The sequence below is a fragment of the Linepithema humile genome, chromosome 1 (genome assembly GCF_040581485.1).
Source record: "Linepithema humile isolate Giens D197 chromosome 1, Lhum_UNIL_v1.0, whole genome shotgun sequence".
NCBI lineage: Eukaryota > Metazoa > Arthropoda > Insecta > Hymenoptera > Formicidae > Linepithema > Linepithema humile.
Genome location: NC_090128.1, coordinates 26,383,372 through 26,411,340, shown reverse-complemented (window position 1 = coordinate 26,411,340; position 27,969 = coordinate 26,383,372). Strand labels below are relative to the sequence as shown.

General features: G+C 36.7%; 1 protein-coding gene across 1 annotated transcript; it reads left to right on the top strand.

Annotated features, from left to right (window-relative positions):
* Positions 1–27,896, top strand: twz (BTB/POZ domain-containing protein twz). Its single transcript, XM_012377016.2, has 5 exons — positions 1–340; positions 16,017–16,103; positions 16,552–16,755; positions 24,950–25,155; positions 25,811–27,896. Exons 2-5 carry the CDS (start codon positions 16,075–16,077, stop codon positions 26,308–26,310), a joined length of 939 nt encoding a protein of 312 aa, XP_012232439.1. The 5' UTR covers positions 1–340; positions 16,017–16,074; the 3' UTR covers positions 26,311–27,896.
* The last annotated feature ends 73 nt before the right edge of the window (positions 27,897–27,969 follow it).

Sequence of the window (27,969 nt, the reverse complement as noted above, 5' to 3'; positions counted from 1 at the left end):
AGAACGACAAGGATAATGAACAGCCAGTGGTGGAGATGGTAGCGGCGGTTGGTGGTGGTAGCGGAACCAGCGCGAGGACTGCAACGGCGGAGAGCACACGCAGTTCAACGAAAGCCGCGGTAGTGCGTGTGCGGTTCGTGTCATTTTTGTCTCTCGGTTGAAGACACGTGAATGCAACCACGTGGTTCAGTGCATGACACAAGAGCTGGAGCTACTCGCGAAAACTGCGCCTAGGTGACAGTGACAAGTTTTCGGAACCGCGACGGGACTCCGGGTTTCCGCAATCCGCAGCCGTGGACACGAGAACAACCGTCAACCTGGAGCCCACGTGTCAAAAACGGTGAGTGATTCACAATTTATCATTTATCCGTCTCGATCGTCTAGCGTTACGTAACATACATACGATTTATACACAAATTTCGAGCCACATGATAAACATTTTCACACGGATGGAATAAACGGACCAAACGTCGTGAAGCGAGAACTTTTCACACGACCTGCCTGTTTTTAAATTTCTCGGCAAATTGTTAAATTATAAAATGACTTGAATAATTATCTACTAAGAAGGCATCGATAAATCTACAACGTTGCGTACGCGGAAATGTCGAAGAACAAGCTGATCGCAGAATTAACGATTCAAACAGCGACGATTGCCTCGGCCGGCCGCCTATATGAAGTTAGCCCCCCATTTTTCGATTTTGAATATTTTTTTAGTTGTTCCAGGTTGTTCTACGTTTGTTCTATATTGTTCCAAAGTTATGAACAAAAAAATCGAAAAACATGACGGGAAAAGCAAAAAAACGATTTATTTTTGTGGCCACCCATTTTTTTTTAAATTCAAATTTTTTTGCTGTTCTGGATTGTTCTAATTGTTCTAAACATTGTTCTAAAATATTAATCCCCCTAAAAAAGAATTTAAAAAGATATAGCAAAAAATAGCATTAAGCGTCCAAATAGTATTTTTACATTTATCGCTATTATTATATTATGTTTTGACACCAAATTACATATTTAAGCTAAAAACGAATAGAACAACCCAGAACAACTCTCAGTTTCACCAGAACAAACATATAAAAGGCACTTTACTCTTGAAGGTAGAGAATTATTTTGTCTTTTTCGACCGATAATGTTACATCAGCGACACTAAAACCTAGAACAATGAGAAATAGACACAGAACAATCCGGAACAACTCTCAGTTTTGTCAGAACAAACGTTTAAAGAGCACTTTACTCTTGAAGGTAGAGAATTATTTTGTCTTTTTCGACCGATAATGTTACACCAGCGACACTAAAACCTGGAACAATGAGAAATAGACACAGAACAATCCGGAACAACTCTCAGTTTTGTCAGAACAAACGTTTAAAGAACACTTTACTCTTGAAGGTAGAGAATTATTTTGTCTTTTTCGACCGATAATGTTACACCAGCGACACTAAAACCTGGAACAATGAGAAATAGACACAGAACAATCCGGAACAACTCTCAGTTTTGTCAGAACAAACGTTTAAAGAGCACTTTACTCTTGAAGGTAGAGAATTATTTTGTCTTTTTCGACCGATAATGTTACACCAGCGACACTAAAACCTGGAACAATGAGAAATAGACACAGAACAATCCGGAACAACTCTCAGTTTTGTCAGAACAAACGTTTAAAGAGCACTTTACTCTTGAAGGTAGAGAATTATTTTGTCTTTTTCGACCGATAATGTTACACCAGCGACACTAAAACCTGGAACAATGAGAAATAGACACAGAACAATCCGGAACAACTCTCAGTTTTGTCAGAACAAACGTTTAAAGAGCACTTTACTCTTGAAGGTAGAGAATTATTTTGTCTTTTTCGACCGATAATGTTACATCAGCGACACTAAAACCTAGAACAATGAGAAATAGACACAGAACAATCTGGAACAACTCTCAGTTTTGTCAGAACAAACGTTTAAAGAGCACTTTACTCTTAAAAGTAGAGAATTATTTTGTCTTTTTCGACCGATAATGTTACATTAGCGACACTAAAACCTAGAACAATGAGAAATAGACACAGAACAATCCGGAACAACTCTCAGTTTTGTCAAAACAAACGTATAAGGAGCACTTTACTCTTATATTTAAAAAAATAAAAAAATTCAAAAAAAACACTAATCGACACTAATCGCTGATGTAACATTATCGGTCGAAAAAGACAAAATAATTCTCTACCTTCAAGAGTAAAGTGCTCTTTAAACGTTTGTTCTGACAAAACTGAGAGTTGTTCCGGATTGTTCTGTGTCTATTTCTCATTGTTCTAGGTTTTAGTGTCGCTGATGTAACATTATCGGTCGAAAAAGACAAAATAATTCTCTACCTTCAAGAGTAAAGTGCCTTTTATATGTTTGTTCTGGTGAAACTGAGAGTTGTTCTGGGTTGTTCTATTCGTTTTTAGCTTAAATATGTAATTTGGTGTCAAAACATAATATAATAATAGCGATAAATGTAAAAATACTATTTGGACGCTTAATGCTATTTTTTGCTATATCTTTTTAAATTCTTTTTTAGGGGGATTAATATTTTAGAACAATGTTTAGAACAATTAGAACAATCCAGAACAGCAAAAAAATTTGAATTTAAAAAAAAATGGGTGGCCACAAAAATAAATCGTTTTTTTGCTTTTCCCGTCATGTTTTTTGATTTTTTTGTTCATAACTTTGGAACAATATAGAACAAACGTAGAACAACCTGGAACAACTAAAAAAATATTCAAAATCGAAAAATGGGGGGCTAACTTTATATAGGCCGGCCGGAGTTGTGATTGCACTATGATATAAACGTCGAGTATGATAATTAAACAACGAGAATTATTATCGTAAGATCGACAAGGATCGTAATTCGTAAGTTTGTTTCGCTCTTCACATCGTCAAGCTTATTCTGTGAATATAATTGTTATCATGTAATGAATTTATGGAGTTCGCGGTGCACATCATTCTAATGGAACTATTTAATCGTTTGCGTTACATAAAACTCGTTATTTTTCACTTTAACATTCGTTTATTCTTCAAAATTTTTATAAAACACTTGTTTTGTATTTTTATTAAAAACATTGTGTCGAAAACTTCTGAGTGAAGAAAGTTATCAACATTATAATATTGAATGGATCATAATTCGTTAATTTCATTTCACATTGTTAAGTTTGTCCCAAAGACATCACCGATACACAAAAAATGTCTAAAAAATCTTATGTGAACGAAACGTTAATTATTATTACGTATTTTTACTAAAGACTTTTTGTGGCGAATAGTGAAGAAAGTTATCATGATATTGACATGTATTAGTTGAAAATGCCTGGGGAAAACGCTCGTTGTTCTCATACAAAATATCTTTGAAACATCGCGTGACAAACTGATATTCATGTATGGAAATAGTGTACTTTCACGTAGTTAATTATGTCGCTGGTAGCCCGCGAGGTGCAGTCAAGCGTTTCGCTACGGAAAGTTCGAACGAAAGTACAAATGATTTTATTAATAGGAACAGACATTCCGGATTGAGAATCGATTAAGTATCGATTTAAGCAAGAAAGCCGTGTAACTAATTAGTTGATTTTAATCTTGTGTTAATTTATTTATGTCAGATTATTTATAAAATTATGTAATTTCTGTATAATAATTTTGCATAGAAAGATAAAATCTTATTATAATCGATTGTATTCGTCATCGTTTTTCAATTATAGATTGCAAATGTAAATTTTTCTACTTGATTATGCTATTGCTAAGAATTTTCCCATATCTCTTTCGCTTTCCAGAACTGAGACTTAAGGACCTTAATCTTTTAAACGTCCTTGTAACGTCTTTTAGATGTCTATTGCAGTAATTTTCCTTCGCGAGAGAATGCTACGACTGCTGCGGACATCGGACAATCATATACGCGCACGTCCGTGGGGCATTTTATACGATTGAGCTGAAGTTAAGTTGATAGAAAGTCAATCTGATCTCACGACACCGCGGGTAAAGAAAGTTTAATCTATGCCAGACGTCCGAGAGGGTGTCAATGCCTTTAGAAATGCATATGTATGTAGAAACGCGACGGGACAATGCAATTGCTCAATCATACGTCGCATTCCGCTATCATCGAACAATGGTTACGATCAATTATGCACCTCGTGTCGCGTCGCGAGTAATCACGCGCGATACAAAGAGAAGAGAAGGTTCCAAAGGAGGAAACTGTATAAAAGTTGGCACAACATTGGACTTCCATATAGAGACGAGTTGCGCGTTGTATCCTGACCAAAAGTAGAAATGACGACCTCACTATGTCAAAACGCACGTGAGCGTGTAGAAAAGCTTGATATAAATAAGGGTAAAGAAAATAACGGTAATTAAAAAATTCTTTCATATTATCTTTATCGTTTTTGGATGGAAAACTTGATAATTAAAATTTTTCATAATAACGTATTTCAAAAAATTATATGTCTATCATTTAAAGATATAAATAATGAAAAAAATTAATGTTCTGCTTATAACATTTTTAAATGCTACTGCAGTTGCAAGACTTGTATTGCATCAAGATTCGTGACTGATGGATCGAAGCACTTCTCGTCTTGACACAATAAGCTATGGAAGCCGGGAAGTAAATGTACCGGTTCGTTAAAGTAGCTGTGTACTTAAAATAATTGGCTATTATCCGTAAAAGATCAGATGAGTCAAAAAAAAAAAGTAAGATACGAATAAAATAAAGGTAGAATATTTTTTGTCTTTGACGCATAACATATCATAACGTAACATAATTATAAAAATGCAAATGATTACGGAAACGACTAATATTTTGCATATTTCATCAATAACACCATTAGAGTATCGTGCACTTTCTTTGATTCCATTTTTTTTTACTTTTCCTGAAATATCTCGGTATAATAATTGCGAAAAAATATGCATTTAAGATTTAGTTTAATAACAGAGTAGCGTTATTCGGTTAAAGTGCAATTTCGCTCATCAGATTAACATCACACAAAGTAACCGTTAATGTTGCAGTTGTGTAATCGTAATTTAATTGTTCAAAACTTCCGTGTAATAGTAAAAAGATACGTCTAATAGAAACACCATGAAACTCATATATTACATTAATTAACGCTCGGCAATCTGCGCATCATCCACTGCGTTAATTGTGAACTCCGTCGTTCAACGCGGCAAACTCTGTTTACTTCTTCGCGAACGCGCGAACATAGAGCCACAGAGGAAAAAAAATATATATAGACCGCGGAAACTTTTCAAAAATTGGTTGCAACGTAATAGTCGATGTACACCTCGAGCTACAAAAGGGAGGGAGCGAGAGAAGGAGCGCGCGGAACGCGGAGGATGAATGATAGAGAGGGAGAGAGAGAGAGAGAGAAAGAGATTGAGAGAGACGAGGGGCCGGAGGGGGAGGAGGATTGCTAGCATTTCAGAACGGATGTGGGCTCTGTGGAAATTGTGCTGGGATAGGAAAAGGGAGGTTGGAAACCGGCTGGAGGGATAGCCGGGGGCGCAGACGCGCGCTCTGCAGTTGCCGTAATTAGAACCGTGCGCCCTGAGCACATAGCCCGCGGCTGACGAGTCTCCTGCGGACCGAAATTATTCATGAAGCCGCGCCACCCACGGCGAAATTTTCTCGTAAATATTTTGCCTCGTCCGAGATATCGCCCCGAATGTACGTGTGCGTATGTTACGTACATACGTTTACGCGAGCGAGCGAACGAACGGGTCGTGCGCGCGTCCCGAGCTACCTTTGGTTCCGATCGGACTCATGCGGCCGTTCTATTATCATTATTTCAGTCGCGCGAATCAAAATCGAAAGATCGTTAAGATCGTGTTGGCAGAAGCTACAATCTCGATGGCTATTATTAGTACGTTCAACAATCACACGGAAAGAACTTTAATTGCCGCGCGTGTAATGAGAGCTTTTTTCTATTTACGCCGTAACGGAGATTACACCGTAAAAAAATTGGTCGGTTCGATTTTATTTTAGATCTTGAAAACTTGCAGGAACATTTTTTTCTCCGTTGACACCATTAAAAAGTTAGCACACAATGATTAATTTGATGCATTAACCAAGGGAAACAACAGGATAAAATAAATATGAGCGTTCTTTGTATAAAATACGCGTGATTAATCAATTTCATGCTCGGTACATAAAATTTTTTTTCCTATTATTCCTACAAACAAGTAATTATCGGATAAGAATGAAAATATGCTGCAAAATGCATTACGTGCCACGGAGACTAGCACATTTATTATACAAGATATGTAAATTAATATCGTGACATTAAAATATAAAAAAAATTCTATGCAAAAGCTGAACGGCCAATCACTCACATATGCGTTGTTATTGTGCGAAACATGTGAAAATTCTCCAATCGCTGATTACATTAAGCCTGCAATTGCATAGCGGTGTATGTAGAACGAATGCTTCATGTAAATAAAATACGCAGCAAAATCCGAAATAATCAACTCTTTCTGGCAATGCGTTATTTATGAATATGTCCTGCAGCTAAAATAAATTCATAACGATATGTGATTACCTTTTGTAATTAAATTAATTAAAATCCTACTTGGCAATTAAATTATACGCTTGAATTCCGTATTCAATATAACCGCGCTTATTTTTCTGAACCCTACATTTACAAAGAACTTCCTATATTTACAAAGAAAGGTCTTAAATTAAGTATAGTCACACTCAATTAATTAACAAGTACATGGTGACATGAACTTTATGTGTACACACTTCCACAATGTACAACAAACTACAATAAGTTGAGCTAAATTTAACTTTTGATTTTTTAACGGAGAACTTGTTTTACAGTTAAATTTGTATCAAATTATATCTAATTATATCAAAATTTACACGCTCCATGCTATTAAGCAATCGCTTGCATAGCAGCGTGCATTGGTAAATATGTCTTATGCAATTTACTCGATATGAATCGTAAAAGACCATATAAGCATTGCAATTATGTAACTCTTGTGAGTGGAAACATAAAATATGTTATTATACGCACCTCTAAGAGCTATACTTATTAATCTGCCAACATTTTACGAGAGATCTGTTGCTCAAAAATAATTGTTTACATCATATTATTACATATGATAAAATAAGATATGTGGGGAATTGAACATAAAAAGTACTTATAAATCAATACAACTCCATTTAATCTTGAGGAAGATCTATAAAAAATATATTATAACACAAAAAAGGAATCATTTTTTATATCATTACATATGATAAAATAAGATATGTGAAATCGAGCATAAAAAGTACCTAATAAATCAATAACTCCATTTAATCTTGAAAAATATCTATAAAAAATATATTATAACACGAAGAAAGAAATTACGATTTTTACGATACTTTTACGATTCATATATTACTGATATATTGATATATTTTATTATTAATAATTCTCAACAAGACTATCTAAATTCTATAAATTTTCACATTAATTATCACCAACAAACAATTCGTGTCACTTTAAAGCTTAAATTTTCTCAAATTCTTAAAAAAAAACTTCTTAATGTTCATAAAGAGGACAAAGTAGTTTAGAACACCGTTATACTGAATATATGCACGAATGTATTTCCGCACTTCTTTCGTTCATTTCTGAATACTGTTCGCGTTAAGCGCACACCTGGTCAATCCAGCGAATATAATACATGCTGCGATATATATTCGCGTTGTGGCGCATGAAATTCCTATCTCGGCTGGTCCGCGCCGCGCGGCTTATGCACGTCGTCTCGGTCAGAGTTTCCGTCTCGTAGGGTAAGTAGGTGAGTAAGTGGTGGGAATAGGCGAGGATGAAATGGAGCAAGACATGCATTGGCGCGTGTCGGGAGTGCCTCTTTGGCTTCGCAGCAACGGAACAGGCCCCGGGTCCGCGCGCTACGTGGGCAGGTACGTGCTTACATACCTCGCGTTGCCCGACGTAAGTAACGACGCGTGCAATAGTCGCTCGTAGGTAGGTAGATAGGCACATACCTGCCCGGAGTATACAAGCCAGTGCCACCAGGCATACGAGAGAGCCGCGGAAAGAGAGAGATTTACACCGCGACTGTGGTGTACGCGCTCGCTCGCGCGCGCGCGCATACATAAGCGTGTATCCTTTGCGTGTCCGGTGTGTACCCGCTCGATGAAATATTATAAAAAGCCCGGGCGAACGTAACCGACAAGATAAAAACGCCCACGGCGCATACGACGATGCATTTAGCATCTTGATTCTTATATCAGCGAACGGCGTGTAGCGAACGCACGAGAAATCGCGATTGGATGAGCTAATATCCTGGCGCGACGGATATTTGTCTCTGTGCTATGCAAACGAATGAGACAAAAACAAATGGAAGAAGGCCTCGTCGTTTAAGTATGTCGCGAAATTTGTAATCATTATTTTTGTTTGGACTCTCGCTGCGCAAAAACATGTCTTATATATTTTTTTATAATGAATTGTTGCAGAACAAGTTTGACAAGTTAATCCGGAAAATAGGACTGAGGTGTTATAAAGGACGTGTAGATAAATCTAAATTTATGACTCGACAAAAACCTTTAGCTGTGCCATTCCAGATGTTCGATCGCAATTTTCCTGATTAACATTGAAAATGCATACGCATGTTCGCAAATACTCAAAAAAAAGTGCTGAATCCGCGGCGCAATTATCGTTCGGAAAACGATAGTCGCGTCGTTAACGATCGTTAATGTTTGCACCAGGTACTAAGTAGCCGTGCAATTGAAACAAATGCGCATAATTTCGCGGGTAATAAGTTCCTAGTAGCCGAGAACTATTCATGCTCTGTCTATCGTTTGTATCCGACAAATGACGTTCCGGTAATGAAGTACGAGGTGGTAAATGCGGGAGTAAGGGGTAGGACGCGCGCGAGAACGGCGGCGGTGCAACGTTGCAACTGAAAACCTTAACAAGGCACACACAAACGAGCGGCTTACAGCATGACGACCGCTGTTACACGAATAGCATCCGATTGGGATAGCAATTAATGTTATAAAAGCTTTCTCCGGCAACCAACGCGCGATTATTCGTTGGATTCGCCGTTCAAACGGCTTTCAACATGTGGCAATAATTATACTGAATTTCCGCGAGGCAATTCGCAACGATCAATAGGACGATGTAAAAAGTACAAGAAATTTTAAGTACAGATAAACATGACTTGGTGAGAAACGATGAGACGTAATTTACAGTAAAATGTAATAGAGAATTTCATTAATTGGGGATAGAGTTGCACATTATGTAAAAAAGATATAGAGAATTAAGTAATCGATATACGTGCATGTTGTAATATATTTATGTAACGCCTATACTAAAAAAAAATGACATTTGGACGCAAAATTAACGCATACAAAAAAATATAACTCTCGGCAAGATAAATTTTGATATTAAAATAAAATTGCTCGCACGGGCGTTTTTTTTATTTAATTTTAGAAGCAATTTTCATCCCTAACTTTTTAATTGCCACATTGAAATCTTTCTCTTGCATGCATATGCAAACTATCAATCTGGAAACACTATCTATCAAGTATATGTAGTTCGCCATTTATTAAATTTCGTACTGACTACCGTGTTCTCGACTGATCTTCAATTAATCAGTGTAACAGATTATACTTAGGATTGAATATAGGTCAGTACAAGACACCCTTAAACACGCTTTAAACTTCGCTCTCACGATAAGACTAATCCAAAATCAACACTTTGTAGTATATAAACATTAAGTATTAATGCATCAAGTATATTGTAATATTTTATATATATACCATGCCATATAATAAATTATTATTGGCTCCATATTGAAAACAAAATATTGTAACGTTATCACGTATGAATATTTATCGAGTTAATGCGCGTATTTCAATTTATGATAAAAACATCGCGATATTCTGTATAACGTGCATAAATATGATTAAATACTATATAAATGTATGTTGCGAAGTTGAGATCATATCGCACCGCCGCAATAGTCGGGGCGTTGTATTATAATTACAATCTTTAACAACGTTTATCTTCATAAATTAAGTAACAGGTGATAAAGCACTACAAATACATTTAAACCCACCGACCATGTGCGAAGCTGTTAATCGCGGCGAAGGAATAAACCGATCCATCAATCAACCGCTTTACGGTAGCTTGATGCACTTATCGGGATGCCGTGAGTCTCTCACAAGTCTTTCAAAGATGTTTAACCAATAGAGGAGGGAAAGGCGAAGACGCATTCATTGTTTCATACAACTTAATACTCGTTTCATCAACGCGAAAAAATTCCGAGCCATAGTTGAAACGAACTCTTAATTTAAATACATTACGAGATATAAATAACTTTATTGTTATAAAAATAAGAAAAAATATTTTCAACTACCGAATAGACGTTGGATTAATAATTTGGAAAACTTATTCGCGGTATCGAATTATTTCGAGAAAACTAATGTATTGACTGGCGTAAAGATTACGCTCTCTAGATTATAACGTTAATAACATTGCGGTTCGAACGTCCGTGCGCGTTCGCAAATGGCGCTCTCCATTACAAATATTATTCAGAGAGAGCCGATCTGACTGGCCCTCATAATGAAATCACCAGAGGGAAATCCGTCGGCTGGTCTAAATGAATTCGCATTCGCGGTATCATTTCATCACTTTGTGGTAACATCTGATGTCTCTGTTATTCTAGCTTTGTACCCACGTGTGTATAAGCATATGAGATTTTCAGCAGGATTGATAGAGAATAGTTTCAATAATTAAAATTGATCATTTCCATACAGGAAGGTTCGATATTTTGTCTTAAATGTTAGCTCGCGTGATATAATATCCCGCGCAACAGAGTTTGCTTTTACCAAATGAATTGATTACCAAATGACCAGATGGAAAATAACATGCATTTCTTTTGCGTTATTATATTCTAAACTCAAACTTATATTCTGTGCTTACTGAATTTATTTAACTTGACTTGTATTTAAAAGAGCTTTTCTGCCACATAAATTATCTCGCTTATGATTCATTATTTAAATATATATATTCAGATCTCCCGTCAGATCAGTTTTTTCCAATGTATGTATTGTTTAATTATATCATTTATATAATTCTCTGGTGAGCTACCCCAACTTTTCCACAAAATGGCGCGGTTGACTCATTTCCACGTCTAGTGACAAGCTTTTCCAGCGATACATCGTCGCCCGATGTAACTGAGTGCTTTCAAATTTGCATACGCCGACGTCCCCAGGCCATTAAACGTCCATGTAAAGTTAGTAGTGCTCTTCTTCTGTGCACGACACCGTGCACGCGCGCGTCCTTAGCGCGTGTGAGCCGCCTCATTGTGTCCTCGGGCTGTGATCACCCTAACGTATGTGCGTGAATTTATACGCTTTGCAGCGTGTCAGTGGTCGTTCGCACGCGCTCGTCTCGCTCGCTTGCTCGTATATACGCGTGTGCGTATCAGAACTATATCTGGATAAGATACCGGGTACGATAGCTCCGGGTAATAACGCGAATATGATGGTGTTGTCGTTGCGGACGACGTCGCGACCAACATCACCTTCTTCATCTTCTCCCGCTGCTTCTCCTTCCTCTCTAATTTGACGTTCGAGAGGCGACGACGTCGCATCTTCAAGCTCGGTGAAGCGCTTTTCGCCTTCGCGACATCGGACACGTGCCGACTTGCATAAGCTGCTACTACTCATAACTAAAAAGTTGATTTTTGTCTATTACTTTTCAATTTTTATTTCTACACGAAGTTTATATACAGTATCATCAGAATTTAATAAACTCCCTCAACTTTTGCACATGCAACTTTATTATAAACAGTTTAAATTTTAGCATCGATTGTCAGTAATATTTCATATTTAATTTTTAGCATAGTACAAATAAGAAAATTTTGAATTAAGCTTCAAAATTGTAAGTAGATAATAAAATTTGTTTCGCAGTTTTAGATTAACTTTATTTACTAAAAAATTTAATTAAAAATTGAAAAGTAATAGACAAAAATCAACTTTAAATTTAGCCAAAAAACTATCTTTAAAATATTCGTCAAAGACGCGAAGCAGTCATTCTTTGCAGCATCAAAATCACGTCGCATAAAATGCCAATCAATTTTTCATTTGTATTTTTATTGCGTATCAAATCTGCATGAATAGAGATCTCGATCACAGCTGTGTAGTATGTTCACTTGAGAACTATTCGAATATTATTGTATGTAAAGTCGTATTAGCGAAGAAGTCGTATGCGGACAGTTGTATAGATAGTACACAATAATTGTGTATTCTCTGCCCCACCTATCTTTATGCGTGCATATTCGCTGACACATATGTGGATGTATGCATGTAATAAAACTATCTACGTACGAGATACAATTGGCTCGAGGCATCGCCACGTCGCGATGGACGTTATTGCAGATATCGTTACGGCATTCGTCCTGACTTCCATATTCCGTGATTTCTTCCCGCGATGCGAAAATCTTGATCTATTTGCACGCAAAAGCGGCGCGGCTCTGTTTAGCCGAGATCGATCGATTTAAATATTGATCTTGCTACAAAATGCCGCAACGCGCACCGAATTATTTACGTAAATTGTTTCTGCAAACGTAAATACTAATTTCTATATTGAATTAATTGTCGATTTTAGGCATGTAATTATACATAAAATTAATCGCCGAATGGTTTCAGTACTGTAATGTACATTCGTATATCGACCAATCGCCCCGAGGCGCGCGAACGACCATGATGATCATTGCTATTGTTATAGCTATATCGTTCTTCAGATTCTTCTTTCAGTCGGCGCTGCCGTTCATTTCACCGCTGTGTTATGAGCACACTTGATAACACCGTTTTCAACGAGACTCGTATCGAAGCTATTATATGTCTTCATCAGTGATGAAAACGTATGGATAAAATTTAACTAAATTTTCTTCTTCACATATCTTCCTTTTTAATTTATATGTATATCATAAATGAATTAAATCAACCTTCCCAGTTCGTCCCCGCCCACAATAAACGAAAATCTCTTATATTACCTTCACGATCACGTAGTCGACTGTATATAATAAAGTACGACGAGCGAGGAAGCTCAAATATCAGATCAGCAGTTAATCAACAGATAATTATTTGGCTCCGCATATACATTGAGCTAACCTTTTCATTATCACTAAAAAAACATGCATTTTTTGTGACAAATTACTTACGGTATCGATGCTCTGCTGTCGTTTGATGCCTTCTAGGCTTTTTCCTCCTTTCAGCGGTCCTTCAAAACACTCACACATGTTCACGGCACACGCGCTACTCGAATGCGAAAATCGCGCGACACTTTAAACGGCACTCCCGACGCGAACTTTGTTATATTACTACGGAGCGAATATATCTTGTAGCACTGACGCGTACAAAGTTTATCTGTAAAATATAAATACATTTACATTACAATGATATTCGAAACAATACTATAGTTATATAGAATGTCTCAGAATGATTGTGTCTCATGACTGGGTAGAGAAGAGTAAACCGAATAGAAAAGTCTTTTACCGTTTTGCAATCTTTGCAATAATTATGGAGAAAATTATTAAAAAAGATTGGCGAAAGAGCGCGCGTTTCGCGCGACAAAACTGTGCCGAAAAGTAAAGCTTCTGCCGCGTGTTACTTCTGTCCTCGCCGAGCAACCAAACTTTTCGTTACCATGCGACACTCGCCGCTGTCACGCCTAGAGCATACATTCTACGATTTAGCCGCGCAAAACGTGCTCTTATTCGCCGATTCTTTTTAATCAATATCTTAATAATTATTGCAAAAATTACAAAACGGTAAAGGATTTTTCTGTTCAGCTTACTTTTCTTTATCCATGAGCGTTCGCACAATCATTTTAAAACTTGCATATCATTATTTATAAAAAATATTATCAAAAATCAAGAAAAAACATTGTAAGTAAAATAAAGAATAAAATAAAAATATTACATTCGCTTGATGTAAGCGGTAATAATCTAACAACGCCACCGAATGTTTTTTTATTCCGCCCATCTTACATGCAAACATGCTTTTAAACATGGAGAACATGACTGAAGCGCTGTCAAAACTCATTAATTTCGCTGCGATACCGTCAACGCGCGATCATACTGATGACACATGTTTCCGCGCACAAAAGCGCGATAATGATCGATATTTCATCGACATTAAAGATTGCCACAATAAGGCGAGTTAATTATGTATGCAAGTATGCGTCTCTCTACTCGTAAATGCATAGCCCCACATAAATCTCCCGATCAGCCCGCGGCGTCAGCGCGGCCGTGATGGCCGTTGTTGGCTCGTCCGCCTCCGCGCCCGGCTCCACACCACCTCTTACTCTACTCCTTAACCCGATGTCCGACTTGCGACGACCGCCGGTACCCCGCCACCATTCTCCGCCGTCGGGAGAAGAGAAGCATCGCGCATCGCCTGGCGACCTCTCGCAGAGCGGCCGAGAAAAGGCGCTGCATCGCATTTCGCGGCGTCTCCCGCGGCGATGCACCGCACAACGGCACGGACTGATGTGGGCGAGGGTGGTGGGTGGAGGAGAAAACCGGTACCCCCTTCCGCGCCGTGGTCTTCTGACCATCGCGAATTCTTCGTCGGACGATGGAAAACAAGTACTGCGACGGATAGACGCGTCTTTTTCCCTTGTCGAGTTTCACGATTGTCACGGCGCGCACAATGAAGCTCAAGACGGCTGCTTTTGCTTATACGCAAAACATGACAATTTTTAAATTCTCTTATGATATTGACTGAACGTTATTAACCAAAGGACTTCTTTATCGATAAAAAATGTGTATTAATGTTTCTTTTCTTTTCTATATACACTGATAAAAAAAATTGACACACTTCAAAAAGCAAGCCTCCTCATCTATAAATTTTACATGTGCTGATAACAATATGACAATATACAAGAATTATTTAGTTAAGAAACTCTGTGTCTTAAATATCACAGACTAATATTTTGTAAAGCCAAATGTCAGCGATGTAGAATTGTTTTATCGGAGCGCGTCGATTTTTTCTTGTCAAACAGTTTGTCGAACAATGTAGATCTAACAATATAGAGAGATTATGCAATATATGTTGATTGCTAATTACTCTGAAATATCAAAGAGTTTCAAGAAATTTACATTACTTAAATATCTCAATTTTCTTTCCAAGCTGTCAAAAATGTCAAGGAAGATAAGCAAGGAAAATTAATCCCCTTAGTTATGTCTAAAAACCATGCATTACAGAAGCTATGAAAAGCAAGCCTCAGGACAATAGCTAATAATGAGCCTTTCACGAGCACGTAATAATGAAAATTCGAGAGGGTACTCTAACTCGCAAACCAACCCGCTCTCCCTTTTCGCGTTGGAAACGCGTGGAAAAAAATACTCATGAACGGTCGGCCAGCCAGCGTCGACCAAATATTGTTTCGCCACTAATTGCCTTATTAATGCATACGAGAATTTCGCATTAATGTTCCAGGCGCTCAGTCGATTCAGTATTGCCAATGTTTGACCAAAAACAATAGCTCGTTAAACTAGTGTTATCGTTGTCCGCGGCTAGCCGTGAGATCGATACACTAAATCGACACCTATGTTACGCGAATAAAACGCATAAGCGCTGAACACACGGCGATTCAATTTTAATGATAATAACGCGCAATATGCAAAAACTGTTGCTTAATTTGACGTGTATAAACACTTTATATAATCTTCAGATATAAGCACGATGAAACTAAATGAAGACATAACCAAATAGATATTGCACTTACGATTAATGAATCGATGATCAATTAATCTTCGATTAATTAATTTCAAAAAAATCCAAAGTGCACAGTTGACTGCCTGCAAAATATTGTGCTAAATACGACATCGACAAATTAATGCACAATAGTTCTATTATTTTATGCTAATCGTTGCAAATACTATCACATAGAAATTTGTTTAAATTTTTCATGCGTATATCTCTCAAATTTAATTTATCATTATATTTACTGTTATTTTTTTTATTGGCAATGCAAATAATAATGTCTACATGTTTTTAATTCCAGACGGAAATGTGAGGCTGATGGGAAGGAGGCGAAGGCAGAGCTGACGGCGCAACGCAATATGTTCCCTAGCGCTCAAATTAAAATGAGGTAAATAAGTCTACATCCGAGTTCCAATATAAGTTAATATTTACAAGGCGGTTCAGAATAGTCCATCTGAGAAAGACTTATATAATATAACTCAGTAAAATCCTCTCTCCGCGCAAATGTCATTTAATTTCATATATCATAAATTATAACGTCAGCAACGTTTCATAACTCATCTTCGTTTAATTAGCTTTTTCATCGTCTAGAATCATATTTACAACATAGAATGCTGCATTAAAATTATACGCAATCTAAAAAATGATTGAAAAAAATTACTTAATTTATGTATAAACAACAGCTGCGTTTTATTTAAGGCAAACCGAAAACTCGGTCCTTTCATTAACGTCTGACATAAAGATTATGATGTAGTTATTTAAGATATCTCGAAAGGTTATAATTAGGAAGTCGAACACGATCTTATCGCGTTAAATATCAAAAATATCTTTCTTAGATTGCTGTCGCCAAGCAGTTCGCCGGCCACCTCGCCCACGATGTCGAATTCCTCATCGCCAACACCACCGACGCCGGCGGCCCCGGCTTACAACCAGAAGATGACCGGTATTCCTTGTGTAGCAGCCGCTTCGAGGTATACCGCACCGGTCCACATCGACGTCGGTGGCACGATATACACGTCCTCCCTCGAGACTTTAACGAAGTAAGAATACATTCGTATATTTTGATCGTTAATGATTCAAGATAGGCCGAGAATAAAATGATTTTCACGCGTTTTCGATGCAATATCGTGAAAAACTTAATTTGTGTCCTTAAAGAACGTTAAATATATGAATTTCAAGTTCGAAAAAACACTATAAAAGAATTCTAAGCACGCTCGGGAAAAAGATATCATTCGACATAACAAAGAAAAGACAAGACAACGATGGTTCAATGTATAACTTTGCGCTGAAATCGCGAACGGATATCTTCCGCGGCAGATACGTCTTTTCGCAAAAGTATGGAGTGCGACTTTTAAACGGCACGAAGAAATTCTAGCGAGCGAGAGAGTAGAAAGGGAGCGTGATGTCCGGATCGCGGAAACGTGACCATCGACAACGCTCCAGGATGTTCGTACCGAGCAATATCTCTGAGAACATATCGCTCGCAATCAGGCACACCGTTACTGTGCCCGGCAGTGTCCAAAGGCTATTTGCGATGTACCCGTACGCTTTATGCATAAAAGAGACGTAACGTGAAAGCACAACTGCACTTTGCTTATGGAGAGGGTTTTAATCTCCTCGAAGTATCACCCCGCAGCTATCCTCTTTGCTGCGGCAAGAAAAATCTACAAGTATAATACCGCACGAAGTTTGAACTGATGTAAAATAATCCCCGATGAGCAAATCTCATAATATATAGTTGAATCAGAATCGCGATACATAAGCGTAAATTAAAATTATACGATCAGTATAAATATACTGAACACATTTTATACTATTTGTTTAGTCTGTTTCTTCTCATTATTCTAAATCTAATATAAACTTGTATAGATCAGATTCTTAAGTCGACGTGATGCATTGCAGCGTGTCTCAACGGTTATCAAACATAATATCGAACTTGCTAAATATCACTGCGTAGTCTCGTAATCTTCGTTCCGCGAAGACGTTCGTTACACGAGCAGAATGCACTATCTGCGACATGAGTAAATATCTAGCGTGTTTAGCGGCGAGGAAAATCGTTCCTTTCACAAGGAGATTACGGATGCACGGCATCAGACTGCGGTGTACATACATACGGCATCAGTAGGCCGTAATAGATACGTTCGTGAGAAAGCTGATCATAATTGACAGGTGGCCTTATCGTTCACTGGTCGTCTCGTTAACTGAATAGGCATGAGCTCTGACTCGCTACGAAGATGTTTCTATCTAGACTGTCCATAATGAATAAACGAGAAAATCATAATGGATAGCCTCATAGTATCGGTATTGTTAAGTTGTGCTATTATATTGCTCAAATAAAGATAAAAGAAAAAAAAAACATAAAAATAATAAAAATTCTAATTTAACTTAGAAATACTTAAGTAAATTTGATTAAATTAGTCATTATGCTATAGCAATTATCTATGCTATAATTTATGATAAAAATAAAAAGATATTAAACAATATAACTTATTCACTTAATAAAAATTTAATATTTATCACATATCTATATTTCACGTTATATTAAATAATATTTAATATTATTACGTATTAATAAAAGTACATAATATTTTTACATATTATATTAAATATTATATTAAATAATATTTAAATTACATAATCTATTAATTTTAAATTAAAATAATGCTTTTAATTTGATTAAAATTAATTAAAATCGTATAAAGTAATCATGGGAAAAGAATATAACGTATATAATCTTTGCAATATATAATTCCTCAAAAAATAAAAGTAGGTATATTACTTTTTTGTTACTATTATCAGCGTAAATTCAGTATTCATTACTCATTTATGGTGACAGATTATATATATGATTTATATTTACAATGATAGATTATTTACTGACATATTACTTGTACGTGTGCGTGCGCGCGCGCGCGCGCGCGCGCGCGCGTGTGTGTGTGTGTGTGTGTGTGTGTGTATGTGTCCTATGACGAAATAGCCCAAAATTAACAGAACAACGAAACCAAGCTAAAGCTAACAACACCACGCGATAGGCAAATTTACACGCAATGCACGGATTATCATTAGTCGAGTTAGTGGAGCGCAGGTCCGTTTTCTATGAACCGTTACAACGCGCATCGCGAACACACACGTGATTTAATCTATGAAAACGTCGGGATAAGTGTCGCGGCGTATCGAGCAACCAGCAAGAGTGCAAAATGAATATCGCGTAAAATTGACGACTTGTCCCACTCTGCCATCTCCGTCGTCACGCTTGGCTGCACTTTCCTCCCTCATTACACGACGTGACCTTATTGCTTCGAAAGTATCGGCCGATGTCGCTCGACCGATGTTGCATCGTGTGTCGCAAATGCAAGAAAATCGTGCAAATAGAGTCACGTTGACACAGCACCAATGGTGTTATTTTACAATGCATATTCTTTATAAAAATAAATAAATAAAAATTAATTTACGAAAGTTCTGATATGAAGTCGTCGTAAATTTTAAGATACAAAATACTATTAGAGTTTAGAGAAACATTTAAATTTTCTTCTATTTACATTTATTTTATTTAAATGCGATTTTCGAAATCTTATAACTGACACTGCTAATCATGTGATCGTTATTTTTTTTTTTAACTAATTTGCAGAGATTTAACTAAATTGCACAGATATAATTAACGAAATGGTGCACATACTCTATAATCGCCATCGATAATAAAATAGCTTCAACATCACAGGAATAATGCATTTGACTACCGTTTGAAAAGAGATTATAGATTTATAGGCCCCTATGTTATATAATTTCGTCTGTTTGACGATTATCGCGTCACATTAGCGTGCATTTAATTATCTCGCGGCGGACTAGCACGATCGGAATTTCTACCGCGCATTAAAACAATATTAAAATCACGTCAAGAGAGATTGTATACTTCGTATAATGCGGTATTACTCTTGTAACTGATTTACAGCGACTAAATCATCGCCGTCGCCTAACGGTGTTGACGCAGTATACGCTTAGGATAATCATTTCTAGCATGGAGACTCGTGCCAACATTCATATGCCGTCTAGTAACGATGCTCTAGAAGCATGTGACAAAAAGATAATAATAAGTACGATGCGAAACTACCGCCGGCAGACGCGTCCTCGAGCTACAGGAATAATGCATCAGTCATTCTGAGAAAACTCTCGATGATGAAATAAGCGCGAAAAATGTACATTGTTAACATCTAGATGATATATGCATAGTCAGTAAAAATAATGAGACTGATTTTTTTTCAAACTCAATGCAGCAATACAGAGCGTTAAACCTGATTCAACCTGAACATTCAAGCATGTATCTTCTGTTTTCCAAAATGAAAAGATCTTTTACTTTTATGATATTTATGATAAATTATTAATATCATATAAAAATATATTCCGATTGTCGTAAAAAATTAAATTGAAAAATAAAATCAATACCGGTCTGAAACGCAGTGTAAGTAATTAAATATTTGCGATTTGTTTGCATTAGTAAACACGGCGAATAGACCGTGTATGAACAGTTTCTATTAGATCGCGCATATTTAGCCTTGTTTATACCGTACGACGTTATGGATGAAGTAAACACACCAATATAATGCACACCGATCATAAATTCATGCCACTGACTAATTTAGTTCAATCGTCAGTGTATAATCGACAATTTCAAAATAACGCCAAACGTTTATTATCCCGTAACAACCAACCGACCTAACGCGATGTTAATTAGTAAATGTTTATGTCTATTTATACGATAACCCGCAGCTTCGGTTTATACACCGAAAACATAATACCTACCTGACAATACAATTCACTTTTGCTTACTGCTAATATGATTTCGTTCTTGAAGTGGAACATTATCATTGTTATCTTATATTATAAACGTTTGACTGTTATTGGTATTTAATGCAATTATATTGTTCATCTTGAAGTATAGAATAGTCTTATAAAATACTAAGTATAGACTATTAATTGTTCAAATTTTCTTGGTAAATTATATTTTTTAATCATCCCTATCTCGCAATCGAAATAGTTAATTATTCGTTTACACACCATTTAACATCAATGTTCGATTGATAATCATCCATCTAATCAAATTCGATCAAAATCACTGTCAATCTGTCAACATTCCTAACATTTGGCTATCTGATTTATATTGCTGCCTGTACTCGATTAAAGAATACTTGAGAATTACTTTTGCAATAGTTATAATTCTTAGTTTGCAATGTCATTAAGAATTTTGATCAAAGGTAGATTGCAGATTATCGCGAGATTCCACGTGCCTTACGAAAGATTAATCGTTCTGTATCGACCTTTTCTACCAAGCGTTTACAGGAATGACGTAATAGCCGATCATTAGTCCACGCTTCCGGTATCACATAATCCCTAAAACATCGTCGATCATCCTGCCGGTCAAGGAGGCTGCACAGGGCCTCGAGGGTATCCCATGGTAAAGTACTAAGTCGTCATTTCCTCGCCCTCTAGTCCGACACGTGCAATTTAGCGGGATCTAACGGAATGTCTTAGCGGACGTGTCTCGTTCTCGAGCTCGTACGTATATTCTCATATGCATCGGTCACACGCGAATGCATTTGCTTATATAAATGTTCTATTTTTACGTGATAATTGCATTAATAAAACAGTGAAAATTTTTATATTGAATAAAAATCGGTTTTTTATCAATAATAAAAAAAACGTAAAAAAAAAGAATTAAAAATATAACAAAAAATGTTTAATGCACACTTCTTGAATGTTAATTAAGCATTTTCATAAATATGCAACGTATTACCATTAGAATTAATCTGATATTCACTTGATATTTATCAGATAACTTTGTACATTAATTTATTAATTTTCCATATTGTTAAATAAAAATTCTGAAATTAAATTTTATCGAAAAGATAATCCTAAATCGATCGAAAATTCTGCAACTGATAGAAAGTACGTGACTTTGGATACATCCTGTATATATCGAAAGCAGAGCGGAATCTGAGTGATGTGAGCCGATCGTTTAGTGTTTTCCCATAGCGAACGGATCTGACCCGGGATCGGACCCCGGTTGGTCGGTGGGCCCAAGAAATCGCCGCGGGTAATCACGGTGCTCATCCTCCGCCCCCGGTACCGTTTCCTCCCCCGCTATCACCCTTCTCCAGTCGATCCTCACAGACTAGTTGGCCCTTGGCTTACGAATGCGCATCTCCTTCTCGCTTCTTTCGACAATATCACTTTCGCACTTTCTCTCTCATTTTCTATTTCTCAACGCGTATTATGCGAATCCTTTCTCCATTTCGATTTCTATGAGCACACTTGTTATTTATAGAATCAAAGATAAAACATAGTTGAGAAAGGTAGCAAAAAACCAAATAAAGATAAATTGCTCGAAGAAAAATATAAATTTAGACACATCGAAGTACTTTAATAATTTCTTTTAACTTCTTAGAGAAAATAATTTTCAAATTATTATACGCTCCAAGTCATAAAAGAATATTTGGAAGTTGTGTCTCGGATGAAAGAAATGGAAGGAGAAACAAAAACGATGCGATATTCATTTAAATAGAAAGTGTATCATTTTCACATCTTCACTGACCGAAATTACAGTGTGAATTTTAGCGCACCCGCGGCAATTGTGACGCGGGAAGGGAACGGGTTTGTACGCCGAGAAAGAGTAAAGTTTTCCCTTACAATAACTCGCCTCGATATATTCTATGGAAAATTAACTATGCCGTATAAAATTTCGCGTACGCTTTAAGGTAAAATCCAGCGATTTTCATTTCCCCATCCTGACAGTGCCTCTCTCTTTCTCTATCCTTTTAGACCAATACACTAGTGAGAAGTCGATAGATAAAAGGAGAAAACAAGACCAGAAAAGAAAAAGGAGAGAAAGAGAGAGAAAAAGAGAGTAACTGACGATGGATGAAAAAGAGGAAGAAAAATAGAGAAGAAGAGAGAGAGAGAGAGAGAGAGAGAGAGAGAGAGAGAGGAGCTCTCCATATCTGTATATGTATACGTATACACCTTCGTATCTACCCCGCGGTGTGTTCTCTTCTCTCTTCCTCGCTAAAGTCAGATCGCCCACAGGCTCCATGAGGCCGTCGTTATTATATGTTATCGCCGTGGAAGGTATGGGAACCGGCCCGAGGGGGCACCAGGTACCTCTACCTCGGTATTTCCCCCTCGTTGTGCCATAACGCACCGACGGGAAGGAGATACACGGGGAAGAGAGTCGGGTCTCCCTCCCTCCCGCCCTTCCGCGGTCCTCAGAGTCATCCTATCTCCTATCCATCCTCTTTTCCCCGTTGCGTACCCTCGTCCCTTTTCTTTTACCCCGTCCTTTTCCCAGAGCATTCGTCTATTATATGCTAAATTACGACGACCTTCGGCTGTGCACGCAGAACACGACACCGCTCTCGGCACGTCCGAGAGCACATGCAAGCTAGCGCGTACGTGAAGCTGATTAACGCGGATACTATGGGTGTGATTTGTTTATGAGATTGCAGTATTATTATTATTATTATTACGCGAAGTTTTCGAATTCTTACGTCATTGACTTTAATAATAAACGATAAGGGAGAATTTTTCATCTCATAAAATTAATTTCAAACATTGTGTAAAAAATAAAAAATTTATCAATCTTCTTCGCTGTAGCTAGTTGCATTAAATAATGATGAAGGGATAATAAAGAAAAGAGATAATAAAATAATGCTAGAGAACTAAAATGATATATTGTGAAAGATTTTGGAATAAAATTAATTCTTTATCAAATTAATACGGGAGATAAACGGTGATTATTTAAGAAGATTGCGAGTAAGCAAATCTGAATTATGATTAAAATATTTTCAAACATGTATATTTTAATATTATTTCTTATATAATAAAGGTTTTAGACATTTAATTAAATTTTTATAAAAGAATAAGAATTGTAATCCTCTTACTAGCTTCTTTCACCAGCTTTTTTTACTAGCTTTCTCACTTTAATTTATAGTGAGCTTAAGCACATAACAAAACATCACACTATCTCATTATCTCTTTGCGATATAATACCAAAGTACGGAAAGAAATCTTAACGGTAACGTGGAAATATGTAATAAGAAGATTAGCTGCAGCCTACTTTGAATGATGCTGTGTTCGCAAACATGTCGTGAAATGCGTTCGAAAATGTCACGGATACTTTCTAAAGAAACCGGAAAAAGTGATACGTGCATGGGCCTGCTGCTGCTTCATTTATGAGAAAAACAAGCACGCGTGCATCTGCATATCTAAAGTACCAAAAGATTTCATACGCACATTTTATCCTAAGCCTTTGCAAAGCAGGCAAATTTACTGTCCTCATTCACGCGTAACAGAATATCGTTTTTCTATTTTGTTATTTTTTTTCTAACCAATTTTTTAATTAAATAAAATTTTTCCAATAAATGATGAATGGGTTCATAGATTTTATTAAATAATTCCATTTTTTCTAATTGAAAATATGATTTCTCTCGTATACTTGCTTTCTAATCATTTCGGTATTAAATCTATGTTTTAGAAAATAATCCCAATATTACACAATATTCAAATTTCTGAACATTAGTATTTTTGCTAACGATAGATGCGCGAAGATATTTCATATAAAAGCAAATTGTTATGAATAAATTATTTATTCATAGCAGAATGATTCCTTGTTTAAAATAATATCGTATATTAATATAATCAAGAGACACGTTCATATACACTTTACTCGATCCTTCCTCGATCGTAATAGCTCTAACGTTACTGATTAAACTTGAGCAAGTAGCGCACTGAGTTGGAATTTATTAAATGAACAGCTGCTTGTACCGAACCGTCATTCGCTAAAACTGCATGTGGCTACCTGAAGCGCTTTCGGCAGGTGATCAAAGTATCAGCACCTGCACACACTCGGTTAACCGCTGATCGATAGAAAATATAATTTCCATGTCATTATATCTGGTATAAATCCCTGCAAAATTAATATACTAATTTCTTCTCTCTATACTAAGTTCTTAACTTCGGACATCGCCAATTTTATCTTACAATTAACAATATTAATTATAATTGTACTTTGGTCACACCAAAATTTCAAAGTTAAAATAACGTGAATCAAGTGCAATATTACTTTCTCGAATATTTTCTTACGTGCATTTTTACGAATGATCACTATTTACAAGTTGTTCGCTAAAGCTTACGACTTTCAAATATGATAATTTTACAAAATATGCATTATGATGTTTTTTCCAGATATCCAGAATCCAGGCTAGCAAAATTGTTTAATGGCAGCATCCCCATCGTTCTGGACTCGCTAAAACAACATTACTTCATCGATAGAGACGGCGGTATGTTCCGGCATATACTGAATTTTATGCGAAATTCCCGGCTGCTGATACCCGACAACTTCGCCGACCTAGATTTGCTGCTGGAGGAAGCGCGATACTTCGATATTGCGCGTAAGTTACTTTAATTCTTTTTCTATCATATTTCATAATTCTCTGTTATTACATAAAAATTTTAAAATACACATTTTATCCCTTTGTTCGATATATCATATGTTCTAAAAGCTATTTCGATTCATGTACCATAGTATTCGAAAAAAACTTAACTCTCTATCGTGAAATATTAAGATCATAGCGGTTTCTGTGGTTGCTAAAAGATCACCACAGAGAAAGTTAATAAATAGCGATATCGTATTATACCGATATATCATTTCTCTCCTAATTTTCTCGACCGACTTACAGCTGCCTGCGCGATGAAATAGTAATAACGAACTCTGAAACAGTTGTTTACTGAATTACAGTAATAACTCAAGACTTTAAGTAAAAGATAAAAATGAGACAAATTGTATTCTCTTTCATCAGTATACACACTTCACTCCAATAAAAATCAAATTTACGTACAAAATTCTGTTTTCCCCAATACTTTTAAACTTTACCAAAATCATTTATGACCAAAATAAAACTATAATATTATTAGAGATAAAATCTCACAAACTTCTATGATTTAATTATCAATATCGCGAATCGAACGATCTATGATAAATAATGACCCACTCCTTTTCTCATAATCCTGCCTCTCTCCCTAAATCTAACCGTATCTTTTTTTCAGCGATGTGTCGACAATTAGAACAAATGAAAAAAGAGCGCATAAAGAACGGCTCGACAACGATGACCACGTCCTCGCCGAGTCCTCCGCCCTCTGGTCAGCTCGGCGGTCGCGGCACCGCCTGCACTACCGCGCCGTGCAATCGCGATTCCGAAAAAATGCGCAGCAACGACGGTAATTGCAGCTACGAGTGCGTGGCATTACACGTCAGTCCAGATCTAGGCGAGCGGGTGATGCTATCGGGTGGACGGGCATTGCTGGACGAGGTCTTTCCGGAAACCACACAGGCGGTGATCGACGCGCGTTCCGGTGTCGCCTGGCACCAACAGGACGCCCGTCACGTCATCCGGTTCCCGCTGAACGGTTATTGCAAGTTGAACTCCGTTCAGGCGATCACCAGATTGCTGAACGCCGGCTTCCGGGTGGTGGCGAGCAACGGTGGCGGTGTCGAGGGCCAGCAGTTCTCGGAGTACCTGTTCATCAGGCAGGCCGTCAACACTTGACGGAGTACGGCGCAGCAGCGCAAAACGATCTCCCGGTCGATCCGCTATCTGCAGCATGATTACGATCTGGAGTGAGTGTCCAGGAGAATTTCTCAAGACTGCATCGCGGATAATATGGTTATTCTGACGAAACACGAAACATCTCGATACACGGATAGAAGGCTGACGACCGTAATCGCAACTTGATGCCAAAATACATGTGGCGGTACGGAGTCTTCGATTTAGGTTTCTCAATTCATGTCAAACATTTTGAACCAAAGAAGAAATAAGGAAATTCCGTCAATACAAATGTAAAAAAGTTGAACAATTTATGTTAATTTACATTTAAAAAAATAATTTTATCAAACAAAAACAATCTTTACGCGACCGTAAATTACAAAAATTATTTATATATATTTCTGACTTGGTCCAGGATGGCTGACATAGCAGAGGATAATTAATTGTTCATTCCGATTGGTAAAATTATTGACGCGGCGCAAACTGCAAATTATTAGTCGTAAATTTATATAATAAATTTAATAATTTATATAAAAAAATTAAAAAGCGACTCCCATTTTACTCCCATTTTACTGTCTAATGCGCGAACCGAGATATGTTCTCTTGTGGAAACAAATTATAAATATGATTTAAATAGACTATTATTCATTGCGATAAAAATTATATAAATCATTGCAGATATTTTCAAAAATAAATGTGATAAAATATACATTACTTTATTCGATTATACTTTATGATAACTATCACACACTGATTGTAAGTCAGATCTAAAAAGTGATGACTGAACAGTATATACCAAGCCTAACGATATATCATGTGATCTACAGCAAAGCCTAAGCCATAACATTAATCGCACACGCACTTCTGTGTCCTCTTTTTCGTTCATCGTTCGTAAAAATGCACGTCTCATCGAAATGAAAGGCATAGCCATTACGCAGCTTAAAAACTGAATCAACAATATATCATATTGTCTTCTGCATGCTTTTAATACTATCAGGAATGGAACGCGCAATTGTAAACATCGTTGTTCATTCCTCGTGTTACGATCAGCGATTTGCGTTTAAAAATATCGAATGCGCCGATTTTTAACATTGTTATTATTTAATAAAGTGTACCTATATGTATTTAAATGCCATACTAATTACTGTAAATACCGCGAATAAAAGTGTATATACATACACATAGACATAAATATATATGAATATATTATAAATATAAATCTCACATTATACACATGATATAAGAAAGAATCAGCTACGACAACGAAAGATGAGTGACGCACACACACACACAAACAAACAAAGAAACAAACACACACACACACACACACATCACCTCGATTATATTGAAAGTTAGCTAAAATTTAAGTTTTCATCGAGATAATCTGATATAATCCAGCACGAAGACGAGAAGAAAGCAGCAGGAGAAAAATATTAAGTTCTTCTGAGATAAGCACCGTTAAAATTATAGGTGTCCTTTAAACGACGTTTCAATTATTAAGAATTAAGAAACGAAATATAACTGCTAAGAAATCTTATAAGTATCATTCCAACTGATTTAATAAAATGTTTATTTTATATTTCAGGAAAGTATAGCAATCTCTCTCATTAATTCTTATGCATTAATCTCCTTTAATATCAAAGGTAAAAAATTAACAAGATA

Bases quoted from the DNA above. Each gene is read 5' to 3' on its own strand.
- twz (XM_012377016.2), top strand. From the start codon at position 16,075: ATGTTCCCTAGCGCTCAAATTAAAATGAG. The intron at 16,104-16,551 runs GTAAATAAGTCT...TATCTTTCTTAG, and splicing joins AGCGCTCAAATTAAAATGAG to ATTGCTGTCGCCAAGCAGTT. The intron at 16,756-24,949 runs GTAAGAATACAT...TGTTTTTTCCAG, and splicing joins TCCCTCGAGACTTTAACGAA to ATATCCAGAATCCAGGCTAG.